This window comes from Pristis pectinata, chromosome 2 (genome assembly GCF_009764475.1).
Source record: "Pristis pectinata isolate sPriPec2 chromosome 2, sPriPec2.1.pri, whole genome shotgun sequence".
In the NCBI taxonomy this organism is placed as follows: domain Eukaryota; kingdom Metazoa; phylum Chordata; class Chondrichthyes; order Rhinopristiformes; family Pristidae; genus Pristis; species Pristis pectinata.
Genome location: NC_067406.1, coordinates 115660289 through 115681695, shown reverse-complemented (window position 1 = coordinate 115681695; position 21407 = coordinate 115660289). Strand labels below are relative to the sequence as shown.

Genomic DNA, 21407 nt, shown 5'->3' with positions numbered 1-21407 from the left:
GCACACCAGTGGCTCTACTTCATTAGGAGTTTGAGGAGATTTGGTATGTCACCAAAGCCTCTTGCAAATTTCTACATATGTATGGTGGAGAGCATTCTGACTGGTTGCATCACCGTCTGGTATGGAGGCTCCAATGTGCAGGATCGAAAGAGTCTGCAGAGGGCTGTAGACTCAGCCAGCTCCATCACGGGCCCAACCTTCCCCACCATTGAGGACATCTTCAAGAGGCGGTGCCTCAAGAAGGCGGCATCCATTATTAAGGACCCTCACCACCTGGCGCATGCCCTCTTCTCATTACTACCATCGAAAAGGAGGTAAAGGATCCTGAAGACACACACTCGATAATTTAGGAACAGCTTCTTCCCCTCCACCATCAGATTTCTGAATGGTCCATGAACCCATGAACACTACCTCGTTATTCCTCTTTTGCACTGTTTATTTATTTATTTTTGTGGTTTGTTGTCATTTTTATGTCTTGAACTGTACTGCTGCTGCAAAACAACAAACCTCAGGACATATGTCAGTGATAATAAACCTGATTCTAATCCTGTCCTGTCCCTCTCTCAACCAAGACTCTACAATGGTCACAACATCATAGTTCCATGTACTGAACCATGCTCTAAGTTCAACATCCTTACCCTTAATACTCCTAACATTAAAATAAACACACCGACCCTGTCCCATTGTGTCTATTACCTTGTTCCTGCCTGTCCTTCCTTACAGACCTACTGGTCATGACGTCTACCTTCCTCTCAATCCCTCCACTTCCTGACCTGGTGCTGTTTCCCACCCCCCCCCCCCGCCCCCCCCCCCCCCCCCCGCCAAACTAGTTTAAACCCTCCTGACTAGCACTAGTGAACCTCCCATCCCTCTTGTACAGGTCGCCCCTGCACCAGAAGAGGTTCCAATGATCTAAGACCTGAAACCCTGCCCCCTGCACTAGCTCCTCAGCCACACATCCATCTGTTCTATCATCCTATTCCTGCCCTGACTAGCATGGGGCACTGGGAGTAATCCAGAAATTACTACCTTTGAGGTCCTGCTCTTTTTCCTAACTCCCTATACTCACTGCACAGGACCTCATCCCCCTTTCTACCTATGTCATTGGTGCCAACGTGCACCACAACCTCTGGCTGCTCACCCTCCCCCTTGAGAATATTCTGCAACCACTCTCGAGGGATCATTGTCCCTGGCACCCGGAAAGCAACACACCATCCTGGAGTTTCTTCTGCAGCCACAGAATTTCCTGTCTGTTCCCCTAACTATCACTATTGCTCTGTCTGACTTTACTTTTCCCTGCTGAGCCTCAGAGCCAGTCACAGTGTCACTGACCTGGCTGCTGCTGCTGTGCCCTGGTAAGACATCCCCTCCAGCAGTATCTGTTGCTGAGGGGAATGGCCACAGGGGAATCCTGTACTGTCTGCCTGCTCCCTCTACCTTTCAAATGGGACTTTTATTACTCATTGCACCTAAAGCAGTATATTTTTGTTTGCCTTGACTGGTTTGTTTGCATGGAAGCTCTATAAAAAGAACATTTTACACACCCATGACCCAGTATTGTCATCCAGACTCCAAAATCAGCCCTTTTTAAAAAATTTGGTGGCAGCAAATTTTCTGAATAATAATCACATTAAAAGCATCTTCATTCTATTTCACTTACAAACTTGTAGTCAGGTTACTTCAGTATTGACTGTCCCCTAAATCTGATGGGATATTAATCATTCTGAAGCGACATGATTCCATTGGGCTGAACTTTGTGGGGAAATGCAGGCAATTCCACAGCTGAACAGGAACATGTAAATCTTGAACTTCTTGACAGGTGTTTGGCAGGGTTTACATGGTTACAACCCAGTACTGTTGCACAACATAGCCAAGGGACTCCTTCTTGGTAAGTAAACAAACCATGTTGATCACCTTAACAGAAGGGTTCAGTTACTTTCAAATTGGGTAATTTCAATTCATGCCATCTGACCGAAGCAGTGTGTGGGTGCAGGAAAACCATCCCAGCTCCCTCATTTAAACATCTTTGTCTTGTTAAAACAAATAATTACAGACCATTCCAATGCAATCATTTTATTGATGGTATAAAGCTATCGGAACTTAAGAACTAGATACCAGATATGCAAAGAGACCAATAATAAACATTTAAAAACACAATAAAATAGTTGATAGGAATATTTCAAAAATGTATAAATCATTTTTTTGCAAATTAGCAAATGTTTTCTGCTGTACAAGCGAAGCATGTAATTATTTAGCATTTAGAAAGTACAGACATTACAAATGCACAGATTAATCAAGTACAGTTATGATCGGGATAGGGAGCAGTGAGCTATAGTCGGGGATATATAGTTAATATTGGAAGCATTGATATATGAAAGAACCAGCCTTCAAACTACTTCAGGATGTAAATAACTATCAGTAATCAGCTTTGAAATATAAAGGTGCAGCTCTATAAACGAAGACCGTGCCCTAAGAGAAAGAGGAGCTGATAGCTTACAATAGGAAGCCATTCAACACAAGTGATTTGGAAACTGACCACTGTAATTACAAGATGGTTGGTTCCTCGAGCTATGCCTGTTCATATTTGTTCAATAATGGGACAGAGCAAGAGCCACATGACTATGAGGCGTTCTGGTATGGGTTACCAAACGTACAGTGGAACAAAGTGAGCCACTGGTGGGATTGGAATAAAGTTGATCAAGTTACAATAGAACAGTGTGAAATGCACCAGGTGGCTGAGAACAACCATCAGTACAGAGAAACCATAGATGAACAGGTCAGGCACTTGAACACCAGACATATAAGAGCAAAGGTATTTGGCACCATTGAAACAGGCATTAGAGCTAGATATCTTGGAGTTAAGGTATTTTGCACCATTGAAGCACAAATAGGGGGAAACAATAAATGAACTGGGCCCATGTTTCCAACTCATGCATGGACCATGGGAGGTTCTAGACTGACTACTTTGCCACTTAGACACACCAGACATTGTCATGGTCACATTTGATGGCTGTCAATCATGAGTCATGTATTGTTATTGTATCAAAAGAGTATAAAACTCGATGGATTTGAGTCTTGCGGAGACTGTTTAACCTGATCTCCCCTGTGTGTTCACTTGTATTGAACAAAGGCCTGCTACCTCTACAGCTCCAGTCTCTGAGTGGCTTTTCATCCATAGCAAGTAAATATGGATTTGTTCAAAAAAGGTTGTCTTTAATGTGATTAAATTTGAGGAGGTAACAAGGAAGACTGATGAAAAAAGTGAATTTGATATTTTAGCAAAGCCCTTAATAAGGTACTAGATTGAAAACTGGTCAGGAAAATAAAGGCCCATGTGTTCTATAAGAAAGTACAGTTGGATCCAAAATTGACCCAGTGAATGGAAGCAATGCACAACAATCAATGAGTGTGTTAATGATTGAATTGTGTTCACTATTTCCAGTAAAATTGTGCAGGCTCGGTACAGATTCCCTTGTTTTTTTCTGGTGTATGTTAATATATTGGGCAATCATAGTGGGCATGATTAACAAGCTTCCAAGTGGTCCAAAGTTACCAGTGTTGTTGACAGAAAGAAATTTGTGGATGGCAGGAAGTTATTAATGGACTGGTGACAACTGGTATTCAGTATGAAGAGGTGTGAGGTAAGGTACTTGGAGAGGGCAGAAAAAGCAAAGGCTAGAATACTGAGGAGTAAAGAGGAGCAGAGGTTCATTAGAATGCACGTCCGCACATCTCTGAAGGTAGCAGAGACACAATAGATTCTGCAGATGCTGGAACCTGGAGCAACACACACAAAATGCTGGAGGAACTCACCAGGTCAGGCAGCATCTACGGAGGGAAACAAACAGTCAACATTTCAAGTCGAGACCCTTCATCAGGACTGGAAAGGAAGAGGGCAGGAGCCAGAATAAGAAGGCCGGGAAAGGGGAATGAGCACAAGCTGGCAGGTGATAGGTGAGTCCAGGTGAGAGGGGGAAGGTAGGTGGGTGGGGGAGGGGGGAGATGTAAGAAGCTGAATAGGTAGAAGAGGCAAAGGGCTGAAGAAGAAGGGAGTCCGGTAGGAGAGGGCAGTGGACCATGGAATAAAGGGAAGGAGGTGGGGAACAGGACATGTAGATGAGATGGTTCAGAAGATAGCTGTCATTCACCGGTACTGGCTTACTACTGATTGTACTGATAGTGAGAGTGCTGATTCTTCATAGCGCACTTGGTCCTGGGGTCTGAACACTCACAGGGAACTACCCCACTGTTCTTTAACCTACTGTGCTGAGAACCTGCTGTGATCCTCTGCCCTCTGCTGGTACTCCTGCAACAATGAAATTGTGATCTCATCACCACTTGGCTGAGTGTGGAGTCAACCATGGAGGCAGTAGGTAGAGGCCTGTGTGGGCTGACGTTGGGCAGGGTGAGGTGAGTGATGTGGTGACTCAGTGCTGAGATGTGGGGTGCAGATCTACACACTGGCCACCACAGTCCTGTTGGATGTGATGGATGCTGCTTCTCTTGTTGTTTGGCCGCACAGCCCAGAGATTTCTCCACGGTACCAAGTGCAATGGCGGTCACTGGCCACTGAGCCACAGAGAAATCTCTAGGGTGGGGAGAACTGTGCAGCCAAATAAAGAGAAGGGAATGTGACAAAGTTCATCACCATCCAGCAGAAGGTGATGAGAGAGACCATGGAATCCAGGTGCTACGTCAGTACATGGAGCACGTGCAATGGCCCACACTCACAGTGACAGCCAGGGTTTAGCCCCGAGCTCCACACCTGAGCAGATGTACCATGTGCCCCAGCCCTCACAGGCAGCTGTTGCCTCTGGGGCTCAATCCACACTGGGCCATAGGGTTATCAGGTCACTTTAACCAGTTCACTGCAGCAGGAAATGCCAGCAAGGGCTGGGCAGTCAACCAGATCTCTGGCACAGCATTATGCTCAGTAGTGCATCCCTCTATAATGCTATAGTGCCCCCTTTTAGTGCTGGCACCATTAGTGCTATCATTCCCAGGGCACACCCTGAGCTGTCTGTGTGGAGTTTTCACTTTCTCCCTAGGTTTCCACTAAGTGCTCCAGGTTCCCCCCCATATCCCAAAGATGTGCTTGCAGGTTACCTCCTTTTAGTAAAAGGACATAGGATGTGAGAACTGGGAAGTGGTACTGAAACTGCGTAAAAGTTGGTCCACATCTGGAATGCTGCCCATAATTCTGGTCACATCTAACAGAAAGGTATTTGCTGAGGAGACTTACATAAACGCCAGGAATGAAGAATTTTAGCTATGAGGAAAGACTGGTCTGGCTCACTATTGGTTTCTTTGGAAGTTAGGGGAAATAAGGGAGATTTATCTGAGGTGTGTAAAATTACAAGTAGATAGGAAGGCAATTAACCAGGTTTGAGATGAGGGGTGGGGTTAGATTCAGAACCCCTCTTTGCATTCATAATGTACTTTGATGTGCTTGCAAACTGTCGTAATCCGGACCAAAATCTGGAAAGTGCAACTGGGCTGGAATGCTGTTTCCGCAGATTCCTTCTGAACCATAAATTCCGATGGTTCTTTTATCTTGGTTAACTGATTGGAAATGCTACAACCAATCTACTGCTTGCTCATAATCAAACTACTACTATGCTGAGTTTAATTAGGCATAAATGAAGGCACCACTCAGTTATGAATGTGATTATACTGTTCAATGGACTTCAGCTGAAAATGAATCAATCCAGTATTCCTTTCGCTGATGAGGACAGAAGCAAAGATGTGCTAAAGGCGAAGGCTGTGAACTTCCAGTCCTTGAGTAGGGGGCAAGCGAGGGAGATTTGCTGATCGGTGCCACGATGAAGCACTTTTACTGGTCACCTTCATGTTCAGAAAACATATGAAATTTATAAAATGATAATTAACGCAATAATTTATCAGCACAGAAATATTTCAGAACAAAGATCAAAGAAACGAATGCTTCCTGTCTTCCAGTAGATATTAGTTGGTGTATATCTCATTTTAGGTTCTACTTTAAGCAAGTTAATGATTGTCCAAAAAGATCACACAGAGGAATTACAGACAAATACATCATCAGTACATTACCTCATGAAGTAAAGTCCTAAAGGACCCTCAAGAAACAAAAACAGAGAAGAAGGTTTTGAATATTGCTTGATTTTTGTTAATTTATTCCTCGAAAAATTTTGTCCAATGTTTTTCTGTTGGGCACCAGAACACACGATGCAGCAATTAGTGGTGCTGCTGTACAGCTCCAGTGACTTGGGTTTGATCCTGACCTCAGGAGCAGTCTGTGTGGAGTTTGTACATTCTCCCTGTGTGGGTTTACTCCCGCATACCCAGGATGAGCCGGTAGGTTAAGTGAGCACTGTAAGTTACCTCTAGTGTAAGTGGATGGCAACAGAACTAGGGGAAATTTGATGGACACATAAGAGAGAATGAGCTAGGGGGAAATAAATGGGGCAATGGGATGATGGAATTGGTCTGAAAGCCAGCAAAGAAGCAAGGGGCCAAATGGCCTCCTTCAATGTTGTGCATTCTCTATGCTTTTGGGTAAGAGACTTCCACGATCATAAAAGATGAGTATTGTGTGCAGTTCTGCTCACCACATTACAGGAAGGATGTGGAGGCTTTGGAGAGGGTGCAGAAGAGGTTCAGCAGGATGTTGCCTGGATTAGAGAGTGTTAGCTATAAGGAGAGGCTGGACAAACTTGGATTGTTTTCTCTGGAGCAGTGGAGGCTGAGGGGAGACCTGATAGAAGTACATAAAATTATGAGTGGTATAGATAGGTTAGAAAATCAGAGCCATTTTCTCAGGTGGAAATGTCAAATACTGGAGGCCACAGCTTTAAGGTGCTAGGGGGAAAGTTTAAAGGAGATTTATGAGGCAAGTGTTTTACACAGAGGTGCCTGGAAAATGAGGTATTACAGAGGTGCCGGTACATAGGTGCCTGAAACATGCTACCAGGGGAGGTGGTGGAAGCAGGCAAGATAGTAACATTTAAGAAATATTTGGACAGACACATAAACGGGCAGGGAATAGAAGGATATGGGCCATGTGTAGGCAGATGGGATTAGTTAGATTTGTATGGTCGGCATAGACATCATGCGCTGAAATGCCTGTCCCTAGGCTGTATTGTTCTATGTTCTATGACACTGAGTAGCAGGAGGAAGCTGCCCATTGCACATCATCAACTGTTAGACAGTTTACACCTCATATGCTCCACCACCTCCTGGTGAGAGCTGAGAGCACACACGGGAAGGAGCAAGGGAAGATGGTCGCAAAGGAACACGTTCACGGTGAATGGTGGGTGTATGAGCCTGACAACAATGAGCAGATGTGCAACTGCTGTAGGTTCCACCAACTCTTGCTCTTTAGAGCAATCTACCAAATCAAATTGACTGATCATTCAAAATTCCAAAGACAGACTTTTACAAAGAATTGTGAATTTCACTGTTCCCTGCAAGCATGAATGAGGTTGTACGTGAATGTTGTTCCATCATCTGCACAGGAATGCAAGGTTTGGAGATCCACAGAGTACAAAGCGTGAGAGGTAACTCTAGGGTAACCTTCTGTGAACAGGGTAACCTCATGACAGTTTTCTAACTGCAAGTGCATGTGTGATGTTATTTTACTTTACATTGCCCTAAATGCCCAAGTGACCCAGCTCTCTTATCTCTTAATCAAATACAGAAATGGAAACTTACTCGGGAAATTCTTTCAAGTGTTAATTAAAATCCTTTCAATCAATCTCCTCACCCAATAGACTTCAGGGTTCAGACAAACTTTCTGGTTAGACTTGAGCATGGCTCTGAAAAGAATGATAAGATCAGTTCAGCCGCTTAGGTATCTAGTTACCCAAATGTAACAAACTTATCTCTATAGTTTTCTTTGGCTGGTGTTGACTAATTAAGCATCACATTTATATGCTGCACAAAGTAATTTCCTTGTGATTTCAGCCATAGGATGAGCAGATGGGGAAGGAAGTGAAAACAGAAAAATCTGGAAATATTCAGCAAGTTGGCTGCAACTCTGGAGAGAGAAACAGTGGTAGTATTTCAGGGCAAGTGACAGTTAAGCTGAGCCTTGTTCTTTTCGCAGTGGCTGCCATCCTGTTAAGTGTTTGCCGCATTTTCTGTTTTAATTTCAGGTCACCAGAATTTGCAGTGTTATAGTAGAGAAGGGAGCTGTTTCCATTTTATACTGTACAACCAAGGCAACTGCCCAGTGGTCCACCATTTCAGTACCAGCCATGTACTCTGTAAAGTTCCTGCCTCAGCTCAGCCCTGTAAATATCTACATTCTTGGCCTCAATTCACTACGCTCATCTCACATTTCTGACTTCAGCAACCCCAGCCGAAATTAACATGTCTCATACCTGGCTTCAAATTGTTCAAATTACTGCCCCTGCTTCCCTGTTTTCCTTGACTGTTTCTTTTCCCTGGATCCTTCCCCACTCCTCTCTCAGCAACCGTGAATACCACCAATTTACCAATACCACTAATTTACAAATTACCAGTTCTACCATTGTCCATGGATACTCCATGGACAATGGTAGAACTGGTAATTTGTAAATGCCACTATGGTTTATCAATAAGACTTACATTACTTCTACTTTTGGGCAATAAGGACCACTTGGTATAATCTCAATTTCCTTAATACGACTTCGGACGCGGAATCCAGAGGTATACTTGATGCAACGGCAACGAAGATCCACTGGCTCCTGTCCGTTAACTGTACCTGTACAAAGGAAATATTGTTGTAAACATAGTGATTTCACATCTTTGTCTCTTTGATAGTTTTTTAAGGACTGGACTGAGAGTTCATTACAGTATTTCTTTTCATTTGTGTGTGTAACTTTGTGCTGTAAATCAATCTCCCACATACTGTGCACATGGCCTGGGTACCTGCTCAATAGTAGATATTTTTAAATTTAAATTTTAAATTTTTAAAATTTTATTTACAGCATGGTAACAGGCCCTTCCGGGCCAACGGGTCCAGACCGCCCATTTTAAAACCCAAATTAACCTACCCGTGCATCTTTAGAATGTGGCAGGAAACCGGAGGACCCGACGGAAACCCACGCAGACACGGGGAGAACGTACAAACTCCTTACAGACAGCAGCCAGAATCGAACCCCGATTGCTGGCGCTGTAATAGCATCGTGCTAACCGCTACACTACCGTGCCGCCCAAATACATGAGTAGCCATATAAATGAGTAGCCCGTGGAAATATCTATTCAATTGCCATGAGTCAGAAGTGGTCTTGTGTCCTGCATGTGCTTTATCAAGCAATTTGTATAAGACTTAACTAATTTCAGGGAGCGCTTTAGAGCCAGTTGACAGAGAAGAATCGTCGTGAGTCCAGGATTGACTGTACAATCATAAAGAGTATTCAGTGGAGAAACAGGAGACTTCAGATGCTGGATTCTGGAGCAGAAAAACAAACTGCTTGAAGAACTCAATTGTCTCAGAGGCAACGGGATAGTTTACGTCAATGCAACAGGTCCCTTCACTTCCTACGTCGCCACCATCCAGGGTCCCAAACAGCCCTTCCAGGTCAGGCAAAGGTTCACATACACCTCCTCTAATCTCATCTACTGCATTCGGTGCCCTTGAAGTGGCCTCCTCCACGTTGGCGAGACCAAGCACAGACGAGCAGACAATTTTGCCGAACACCTACACTCTGTCTGCAATGGCTATCCCAACCTCCAGGTTGCATGCTATATCAACCCACTTCCCATTCCCACTCCAACCTGTCAGTCCTCTGCCTTCTCCACTGCCAAGGCGAGGTCAAGCACAAACTAGAAGAACAGCAGCTCATATTTCACCTGGGGTTTTCCAACTTCAGTTAAACCGTACTTCCAGTGTTCCTTCCTCTTCCTTCTGGTTTCAAAGCCCTGCCCACTCCCCCAGTCCATCACCCAGTTTCATTCTTCTCCACCGACTGGTCCCATCTGCCCCTCATCCCTCCCTTATCTGGTTCCTCATCAACTTCCTTACTTAGCAGATTCCAGCATCTGCAGCCTCTTGTTTCCACTTTTCAGACTTTGTCTCCACCTCCGCCCTCCCCTCCCAATGCCCTGGAGAATTGAAGAGAATACAGGAACTGGTACCCTGGAGGGCAGAAGGGAGCGCAGGAACCTGTGACCAGGAAGGGAGTGTGGCAAGCATCAGCTGGTGTGCCAGATGTCAAACCATTCGCATTTCCCAATAGTCGGTCGGGCGGGCACGGTAGTGTAGCGGTTAGCATAATGCTATTACAGCGCCAACGACCCAGGTTCAATCCCGGCCACTGTCTGTAAGGAGTTTGTACATTCTCCCCGTGTCTGTGCGGGTTTCCTCTGGGTGCTCTGGTTTCCTCCCACATTCCAAAGATGTGCAGGTTAGGAAGTTGTGGGCATGCTATGTCGGCGCTGGAAGCATGGCGACACTTACGGGCTGCCCCCAGAATACTCTACACGAAAGTTGTATTTCACTGCGTGTTTCGATGTGCACGTGACTAATAAAGATATCTTACCTTATTTTCTGAGTTTTTCTGTAACTATTCACATGTATATTCTGTCACGTTAATATGGAAAAAATAACATTCAAGATAATATAAGGTATTTCTTTATGAAAAGTAGTTGAAAAAAGTAGTCAGATCCAGTTGGAGTTTTCAGTGGGTTATTTTCCCCTTAGATTGTGGAACTTCCAGTTTATTTTGGACTAGATTTGTTCTTCAGTGTGCTAAATGCGTGTTGATTTGGTGCTGCCTAATTGACATGTGTTAGATTCAGTTAAGGCCAGGAGGAGAATGTTCTAATGTCCATCTCACCGATGCACAGGGTGTGTTAGAATGGCAAATGACAGGTCCTCTGTACATAGTAATGCATAATGGTTACTTATTAGGCCGGAAACATTCATGAAGAGATGGAACAGTCTCTCCATGATCTTCTGTTATGTGGAAAACAGCAAAACTTTGTAATCAGTTTAGAATAGTGACATTATACATGTTACTTAGTTTATTAAAACTTTGTGACATGTGCAACTAACCATGACATTGGTATGGTCATGGTTAATGATGCAAAAATGTGATACACAGCTTGAATTAAATCTGTTTGCTGCAGTGATCTGTCATGTGACAGTAAGTTCTTAGCATGTGAGAGGAAACCACTTGATTAGTGTCTATTAAGATGCCAATCTTAGTTAAAAGGTCCTATCCCTGTTTGGAGTACAGCTGGAATGTCCAGGATTGAAAACGTAAATTCATTCCTTTCGTATGATCCTGATATAGTCCTCCTGCAACATAATTCCTTTCGGTTTTCAGGGAGTTTCCACAGATTGCAAGAACTTCTGCTTTGGATTTGGATTGTGAGCGGTTCCAAGGACCATAAACTGAGAAGATACCTTTATATTCACTTTCACAAGGAGTCGCTGAGAGCAGAAGGAATGTGAGAACACCATTTTGTTTGAGAACTGTTTTGTTTCTTGGATTAATTGAGCAGAATTTCCTTTTAAACCATGGTCACAAGTGGTTTCAAGGGCTATTGAAGACTCTTGTATTCTGCTGTTGCCAAGGATGAGACAGCTATGTTTACTTTGATGGGAGAAACTTTTGGTTTTCTTGCTGTTAATTGCAAAATAAAAGAAAAGAAATTTTCTTGAATATATTGATTGGATCCAAAGCATACCATAATAAACCTATGTTTTTCAACACCACCTCTACAGAGTGAGATCTTAAGATGACATTCCCTGCTTTAACTAGCTGGGTGAATGGGGCAAATTTACCCTTGAAGTTCAGAGGAGTAACAGGCACTACATACATGCCACTAACACCAAGGCCAGTGTTCATGGTATTCAGGAATCCCCTGAAAACCAGAAGGAATTATATTGCAGGAGGACTACATCAGGATCATCTGCAAGGAATGAATTTACGTTTTCAATCCTGCACTTTCCAGCTCTACTCCAGACAGGGATAAGACCTTTCAACTAATACTGGCATTTAAACTTTTAACCTGGTTAGCTTAGATACATCCTCATTCCCAGTTATATCATCACTGTTCAACAAGTTTCAACATCAAGTTAAAATCACACCCATGGTTCAGCAGTTAAAGATGGGCAGCATTAAGTTTTGTGCCAATCATCCCACTCTAGACATTGAAAACAATAGGCTTACAACACAGGCTGAAAGACTGCCCATTCCATTTGTGAAACCCATTTTCAAAGTAGAAAAATAGGAATCTCACTCATGCATTGCATACAGATGGATGTTACTGCCCACACCCTCCTACCTCCATTCAGAGCGTGTATGACTACCTGAGAAAACCAAGTCATATATATGGGAAACTGTGTTGTAATCCTGTGGTTGTAAAACTACCGGCATTCCTGCACAAATTCTTCTCACACATGAAAGTTTACCCAAATAGAACGTTGGAAAATATCATGCCAGCATCAACAGAGGCCAACGCTTTCATCAAACTTAATGCCAAGACCAGCTACTAGAGTATGAAGCTTGATGAGGAGCTTTATATAACATATAACATCACAATTGGGATGAAAGAGTAATCAATGGTAAGTTTCAGCTAGAAATAGAAGAGTCTTAGAGAGGATACAAACGTACAAAAGGCATCACAGATAACATCCAGACAAATGGCGTAGATGACAAAGAATATGGATCTCATCTCCACGAGCTGATGGAAAGAATCAGAAAAGCAGGGCTCAGGCTGAATGTTGACAAATGTATCACCAATGAGAGAGAATGCTGGTTCTTCAGAATGGGATACACATTTATGAAAAGACCAATCCAATCTGGTTAATCACTAGTCACAGTCAAAGACAAGCTTACTGTCATATGCACAAGTACATTATGAAAAACGTACTTGCAGCAGCATCACAGGCACTTGGCATCATAAAAGCACCATTCACAAGAAAAACATAAATTAAATATAAACTATACACAACTTTTACAAGAAAGAGTACAATTAAAACAAAAAGAAGTCCATTTTAGTGGAAAGTATCCCAATCAGTCCACCTTCAATCAAGAAAAAAGTGATGGAAGCTGTTGTCAATGTGTCATCAAGGGGCATTACCTCACCAATAATCTACTCACTGATACCAGGATCACTTGATTCCAGACTTCATCAGCCTTGGTCCAAATACTGACCAGAGGTGAGGAGATAGTGACTGCCCTCGACAGCAAGGTAGCATTTGACCAAGTGTGGCATCGAAGCACCCCGGTAAAACTGAAGTCAATGGACAACAAAGGGGAAAAAAAATTAGTGGCTGGAGTTATACCTTGTATAAAGGAAGATGGTCATGACTATTGAAGGTCAAACATCTGAACACCAGGACATCACTGCAGGGCAGCGTCTTAGGACCTTCCTTCCATCATAAAGTCGGAACTAGACTTGTTCACTGATGATTGCACAATGTTCAGTCCTCAGCATATGAAGCAGATCACGCTGGTCACCACATTACAGGAAGGATGTGGAGGTCATGGAGAGAGTGCAGAAGAGGTTCACCAGGATGTTGCCTGGATTGGAGTGTATTAGCTATAAGGAGAGGCTGGACAAACTTGATTACTCTTGTTGGCCTGTCAGAGGCTGAAAGGGGCTCGATGGAAGTATATAAAATTACGAGAGGCATAAACAGGGTAGAGAGTCAGAGTCATTTTTTCAAGGTGGAAATGTCAAATACTAGAGGGAATAGGTTTAAGGTGAGAGGGGGAAAGTTAAACGGAGATGTGCGTGGACAGTTTTTGATACAAAGAGAGGTAGATGCCTGGAACCTGCTGGGGAGGTAGTAGAAACAGAAGCAACAGCAATGCTTTAGAGGCATCTAGACAGACAAACAAATAGGCAGGGAATAGGGAGAAACAGGCTATGTAGATGCAGGTGGAATTAGATTAGTTTGGCATCATGGTTGGCGCAGACATGGTTGGCCAAAGGGCCTGTTCCTTTGCTGTACTGTTCTATGGTTGTGGGCAGCAAGTCAGCATCCAAGCATGGACTGATAAGTAGCGAGAAACATTTGTGTCACTTAAGTGCCAGGCAACATCTTTCTCCAAAGAGAGAGAGTTTATTCATTTATCCTTGACCTTCGGTGGCATTACCATCATCAAGCTCCCACCAAGTGTACTCTGGGGGCTGCCATTGACCAGGAACTCAACTGGATCTGTCACATAAATGCCATGGCTACAAGATGAGGTCAGAGACTGGTATCTCCATGGTGAGTGGATCACCCTTTGATACCTCGTTGTTTACAAGTCACAACTCAGGAGCATGACGGAATACTCTTCACTTGCCTGGATGAGTGCAAGAAGCTCGATACTGGCATTCCACCAACCTAAATATTTGTCCCATCTGCCAGCTGCACACAGTGGCCACAGTGTGTACCATCTACAAAATGTACTGCAGTTACTCACCCAGACTACTCTGACAACACATTGCAAAACCATGATCTCTACCATCAAGAAGGACAAGGGTAACAAGCACCTAGGAACACCACCAACTGCAGGTTCTCCTGCAAGTCACACACCATCCTGACTTAGAAGTATCATTGGTTGGTCTAAAACTTGGAATTCCCTGCCCAACAACACTGTACGAGTATCTTGACCAGACAAGGCTGCAGTGGGTCAACCTTCTCAAGAGCATTTAGGGCTGGTCTTGCACAGATCCCAGAAATGAATAAATATCGAAGTATCAGCTGGAATGAAGGCAAGCCCAAAAGGTATCCTGCAGACAAAGAACCATCCAAGGAAAAGGAAAAAACTAAAACATTGTTCAAGAATAATCCAACATATGCATTATTTCAGTTCTTATCTGTCAAAACATATGCCATATCTGAGATAACTACTAAAAGAAATTGCTAAATACCTGTTTTGTATTCCCATGAAAGGAGTGTCAACAAACTGAAGAAGATGTTATGCATGAACCTGTTATCAGCAGCAGGAAATCTGCCACTTTACAGACAGATGCTACAATTCAAGGCCAAGGAATGTCTCTAGTACAAGATGGCAACCTGATAGCACCTGCATCAAAAACATTCATCCTAACAGAAGCCAGATATGCTAACATAAAATAAAACAATTACAGGACTTTCCCAGCTTACCATTGCCCAATTTATGGACATCCATACATACAAGCAAGCTTCCATAAATATTATTAAACTCAAACCAGAACTAGTCTTGAAAAATCTGTTTACGTGTAACCTCTCCACAGTAATCAGACGCAATTGTCTCTCAAGGACACAGGCATTTCACAGCAGAAGGCCGCTTAAGAGAGTTGCTTCAGAAATTGACAAGTAATCACCTCTACTGACAACAATACTCTATTAAACAACATAACATTCTCTGGTTAAGTACCATCAAAACCAGCCAGCAAACATGGCACATCCCAACTGTATACCACTGTAACTAGGCAGGTGAAGACATAAATAAATATTCATGTTAATTGGTTTTCATCAACACCATTCATTACAATGCTGTGGAGGTATGGTTACTGTTTCAAGTGATTTTGTTTTTCTTCAGACTAATGGACAAAATTGACTTAGGACCATCAGTGAAAGCAGAACACGTGCATTTACATGCGACAATGGTGATAACTGGTGTGATTGATGCTCAAAAGAGCGTTAAAAATTACAGGTAATGGACTTGTTAGTGAAATTAAAGTCCACGGTAATAAGTGGACGGCTGAAGTCTAAAAAAAAGCTATTGTACTCAGTGAGTGGTTGTTGTTCAGAAGCAGGAAAATGTGCAGTGTTCTGTGTCAAGGTCAGTGCTTTGAGCAACGTTCTTTTCGATATATCAGTGACCTGGATATACAGGAAATTTTGTTAAAGGTTGAAAATTCAAACAAAACCCAGGAATGTTGTTAGCAGACTTCGGAAGGATAGAGACTAGCAGATGTTCACCACAGAACAATCTGAATTCAATCACTTGGTAGGGAGAATCTGGAAAGCCAATTTAAATGAAAATCTATAATTATAGAGGAGATGAAGGAACAAAGTGACAGGTGACATAACACATAAATCTTTGATGGTGGCAGGACAGGTTGTGAAGATGTTAAGAAGGGATATGAGATCCTTAACTTTGTAAATCAAGGCACTAAGGTCAAAAGCCATGAAGTCATAATGAAGCTTTCCAAAACACTGGTTATGTCCCAGCTGGAGTATTAACACAAGTTCTGGACACCACACTTCAGAAAGGTCAAGATCATTGAACAGATGCAGAGTAGAATTACTGGGGATTCAGTAATGTGGAGAAACTGGAAAAATTATGCTGTTCTCCATGGAGGAGAGAAGGTTAAGAGAGATTTGAGATAGGTGTTCAAATGAGTGAAAGGCTTTGGTAGGAAAAGTGAGAAAAAACTGCTTCCAGTGGCAGCAGGTTCAGTAAGGAGAAAATACAGATTTCTGGCAAAAGTATTATAAGTGGCAAGAGGAAAAGAAATAGCCTGTAGTAACTTGCTTTGATCTGGAGAGCACTTCCTTAAAGTCTGTTAGAAATTTATTCAATGGTCATTTTCAATAACGTATTGAAGAAATATCAAAGTCAAAGTCGAGTTTATTGTCATATGCACAAGTACATATATGCACAGGTATAGTGAAAAGCTTAGTTACAGCAGCAGTAACAGGCACATAGCATCAGATACACAACATTCACAAGAAAAACATAAATTAAACATAAAATATACAAAATTATACAAGAAAGAATACAACTAGAACAAAGAAAAAACAAAGTCCATTGTAGTGTAAATTGGTCAAAGTGCTCATAGTGTTGCTAAACACTATTGATTCGGGTTGTGCTGGTTGGTCCAAGAACCGACCGGTTGAAGGGAGGTAGCTGTTCTTGAACATGGTGGTGTGAGACTTCAGGCTTCTGTACCTCCTGCCCAATGGTAGCTGTGAGAAGATGGCATGACCCAGATGGTGGGGATCTATAATGACAGATGCTGCCTTCTTGAGGCAGCGCCTCATGTAGATACTTTCGATGGTGGGGAAGAATGTGCCCATGATGTATTGGGCTCAGTCCACTGCTCTCTGCAGCTTCTTATGCTCCTGCACATTCGAATTGCTACACCAGACCAAGACACTTTCAACAGTACATCTGTAGAAGTTTGTTAGAGTGTTCGGTGACATGCCAAGCCTCGTTAATCTTCTAAGAGAATAACAACACTGGCTCGCCTTCCTTGTGATTGTATCTATCTTCTGGGCCCAGGACAGGTTATCCCATATGCTTTAGGAATGTAAAGCTGCTGACCTTCTCTGCTGCTGATCCCCCAATGTAGACTGGCACGTGTTCATCCTCCTTCCCCTTCCTGAAGTCAACAATCAACTCTTCAGTTTTATTGATGTTAAGTGAGAGCAGGAAGTCGGAGATGAAAAGTCTACACAAGGAGAATGGGTCAAGTGGCTTCCACTGCCCTGTTTCATTGGATAATTATAGTTATGTCCATTGCTGCAAGCTGCTGCATCCATTGATCGAGGACAAAATGATACACCAAGGAGCATCACTCTTTAGTACTGTGCTCTAATACACAGTGGATCAATCTGCATGCTGACGAGATTCAAATACAGCATATAAAAGGGAAATGGAGTGACAGAAACCTGAAGGAGAAAAAGAAGCAGCAAAAAGGGGAAAAAGAGTGAGCGAGACTTCTTGTATTCTGCTTTGAAAGGGCTGATACGGTCCACGTGGATCCAGTGGTCCTCTTCCATGTTATACTATTTTTGAATCAATCCTATACATGGAATCCAAAGTGAGAAATCAGCAGTGTTTACAGGAGTAGAAAAAGAGAGCAGGAGATAGATGAGGGATGAGAAGAGTTGAAACTGCAAAGGATCCAGCATTGATCCCTGTAGAACACCACTAGTCACAGGCATCCAATCACAAAAACTACCCTCCACCATCACACTCTGTCACCAATTTCCAAGCCAGTTTTGGATCCAGTTCACCAACTTGCCCTGGATCCCATAAGCCATAACCTTTGACTGGTCTCCCATGTGGGACCTTGTCAAGGCCTTATTGAAGTCCATGTAAACCACATCTACTGCACTGCCCTCATCAATACACATTGTTACCTCCTCAAAAAATGCAGTCAGATTGGTCAGATAAGATATGCCCCTGACAAAGCGATGCTGGCTATCTCTGATTAGTCCCTGCCTTTCCAAGTGATCATTAATCCTGTCGCTTAGAATATTTTCCAGTAACTACCCTACTGCTGATGTTAGGCTCACAGGTCTGTAATTGCCAGTCTTTTCTTGTAAAGGAGAACAATTTTTGCTGTCTTCCAGTCATCAGGTACCTCACTTGTGGCCAGCAAGGATTAAAAAATCTCAGCCACAGCCCCAACAATCTCTTCCCTTGCCTCCCATAACAGCCTGGTCTTCTATACCTGCTATATGCTTCTTTTTTTCTTTTTATCTAACCATCGATATCCCTCATCATCCAGGGTTCCTTGTACTTGTTACCTTTGGCTTTCACCTTTACAGGAACACGTTGGCCCTGAATTCTCACCAATTCTCCTTTGAATTCTTCCTGCAAATAGGTGTCCCCACTCTACCTTTGCCAGATCCTGTCTTAATGTAATGAAATTGGCCTTCCCCCAGTTTAAGACCTTTATTCCTGGTCCATCCGCATCTTTTTCCATAACCACTTTTAAATGTATAGAGTTATGGTTACTATCTTCAAACTGACACTCCTACCACATGACCAGCTACATTCCCCAAGACAATGTTCAGTAATGCTCCTTCCCTCATTGGTCTATCTACATATTGTGTCAAAAAGCTCTCCTGGACACACTTCAAAAGTCTTCCCCCCTCTGGGCCTTTTACGCTAAGGCAATCCTATGTGATATTTTGGGAAATTGAAATCCTCTCGTACTATAACTCTATTTTTATCACATTCCTCTGATATTTGGCTACATATCTGTTCCTCTATTTCCTGTTAATTGTTAAGTTGTCTGTAATATACCCTCAACAAAGTGATAACTTCCATTTTGTTTCTAATGTCTATCCAGATAGCCTCGTTTGAGGAATCTTCTTGGATATCCTCCCTCAAAACTAAAGTAATGCATTCCATAACTTACGGTGCAATGCCACCCTTTCCTTTACAGCCCTTCTGTCTCACTTGAAAATTCAGTACCCTGGGAAATTGAGTGGACAGTCTTGCCCCTCTTTCAACCATGTCTCAAGTTCGGCAACAGTATCATAGTCCTACGTATTCATTAAAGCTTTGATCAGCAGGCTGAAAAAGAAAAACAAACCTGTACACAGCCCATTACTGACAGATTCGACAGGATTTTAATTGATAGCTAAGGTTACTCTGAGTCATTTCTTACCTTTTATGGATGACAGGTGGAGCACAAACAGAACAAGGATAATAGCAGTAACTTTGGCATCCATTTTGCTTTAGTTTTGTGATTTCTTTTTAAGCAACTCACTGTTGCACTGCAGCAAACCCCTTTTCCTTCCTCACTGTGCAGTCACGTCAGTTAAAGCTAATGTTTTTTGGCTTGAAAACAAGGAATTGTGCAAACTTAAAAACAAGGTCAACAAACACAAAGTTCATTGCTGGCAGGTCAATTAAAAGTTCATGAGTTGTAGCCAATCCGTAAACTAAACTCTGTTCTAATTTTCATTTAATGTGAGCTTCTCCATTTTGGAAGCAGAAGTGAAAATGCAAATCATTTTTTAAACAGAGTAAAACTACAAAATGTTGCAGTACAAAGGGATCAGGGGCAAGGGATCCTGGTACATGAAACAAAATATGTTAGCATCAAAGTAGGTCAATGGAATGTTGGCCTTTATTACAGTGGGAACGGAGTTTAAAAGTAGGGAAGTTTAGTTGCAAATTTATAGGGCATTGTTGAGACCACACCTGGAGTACTGTGTACAGTTTTAATCATATGTAAGGAAGAATATACTTGTACTGGAGGCAGTGCAGAGAAGTTCACTGTTGATTCTCGAATGGAGCGGCTGGCATATGAAGAAAGGTTGAGCTGGATTTATACTTGTTGAAGAATGGAACAATGAGTGGTGATTATGTTGAAACATATAAGATTCTAAGGGGAATTGAGGGGATTTCTGTCCTAGTGGGAATATCAGGAGGACAGTTTCAGAATAAGGGGTCACCCACTTCAGATGGAGATGAGGAGGAATTTCTTTTCTTGGAGGGTTCTGAATCTTTGGAATTCACTAGCCTAAAAATGTGTATCGACTGACTCAGTGAACACATTCAAGGCGGAGACTGACAGACACAGTGTGTGTGGAAAGGGTGGGATAGGGTTTTGAGGCCAAGATTGAATCAGCCAGGCATTTATGGAATGGTGGAGCAGGCTTGAAGGGCCTACTGGCTGAATGTAAATTGGAAGAACAGCATATTCTGCTGGAGAATAAACAACGAAATTTCCAATTTAAGGTAACCCACACCTCCCGGTGCTCTCCTCCCACACACATTTACCTGTCCACTTGGTTTACTTGTCCCCTTGCTTATCTCTCCAATCCCCTCCCCCACCTGGTTCCATCTGCCCATCATTTAACCTTACCCACTACCCTTCTCCCAAGTGGCTCCACCTCCCAGCCTCTGTACCATCACCCCCTCCCCAACCTGGTTTCATCCACTTATTATCCCCTTCCCATCAGGTTCCATTTATCTCTTCCAAGCCTCTATCCCACTCTGCTACCTACCGCTACATTCTGGAAGTCTTTCACATTCCCTTGCAGTCCTGATTCACAGTCGCAATCTGACACATTTTGCCTCCACAGACGTTGCCTGACTCCCTGAGCTCACCCAGTGTATGGCTTTTGATTTAGATTCTAGCATTGTCATGGTTCTGAGTGCTGGTCTCGATTTATCCCTTATCCCCATTGATGGTGCCTTGTCATGCAGCACATGGTTTCCATGCACTACTATTTGCCTAATGACACATGCCTGAGCTCCATCAGGAGTAGTATAAAAACCCTGGTTTCACAAACACTGGTTGCCAGATTATTGGTCTATCTCTGGGTATACTTTGTCTCTTGGCTGCTTAGATCCGTTAACTCTAGAGCAGTCCCGGTTTCGCTGTTTCTCCTAGAAAACCCTGCTTCTGTGTCGGGACTCTGCCTCAAAGATTCCTGAGGCAAGATTCCTTCTGTTCTGCATTTGGTACCGAGGAAGCATCCCGACTCCAGTCTTGTTCCAGTGTTCCGCATTTGGGTTCTCCGCGATCTCGCTCTTCATGTGGCATTGTGACAAGCATCTGCAGTCTCTTTTGGCTTTGTACTACCCATGCTCCTGTTCCTTTGTCTTGTACTCTCAAGCCATATATAAGTAAGTGAGAAATGGAGGCAGGTATTGACTTGTCAGCTCCTTGCACCCACTCTACAATTCCACAACATCATGGCTGACCTTTTACCTCCAGTAGTTCCTTCATTCCCTTGTTATCCAAACATCTCTTCATCT

At 43.0% G+C, this 21407-nt stretch overlaps 1 protein-coding gene across 1 annotated transcript; it reads right to left on the bottom strand.

The window, feature by feature from the left end:
- Window positions 1-2063: 2063 nt before the first annotated feature.
- LOC127585087 (interleukin-8-like) lies at window positions 2064-19470 on the bottom strand. The gene is made up of 4 exons (XM_052042264.1): window positions 19303-19470; window positions 8587-8722; window positions 7742-7793; window positions 2064-5844 (listed from the first exon to the last, which is right to left on the bottom strand). The coding sequence occupies exons 1-4, from the start codon at window positions 19364-19366 to the stop codon at window positions 5749-5751; spliced, it is 348 nt and encodes a 115-aa protein (XP_051898224.1). The 5' UTR covers window positions 19367-19470; the 3' UTR covers window positions 2064-5748.
- Between the last annotated feature and the right edge of the window lie 1937 nt (window positions 19471-21407).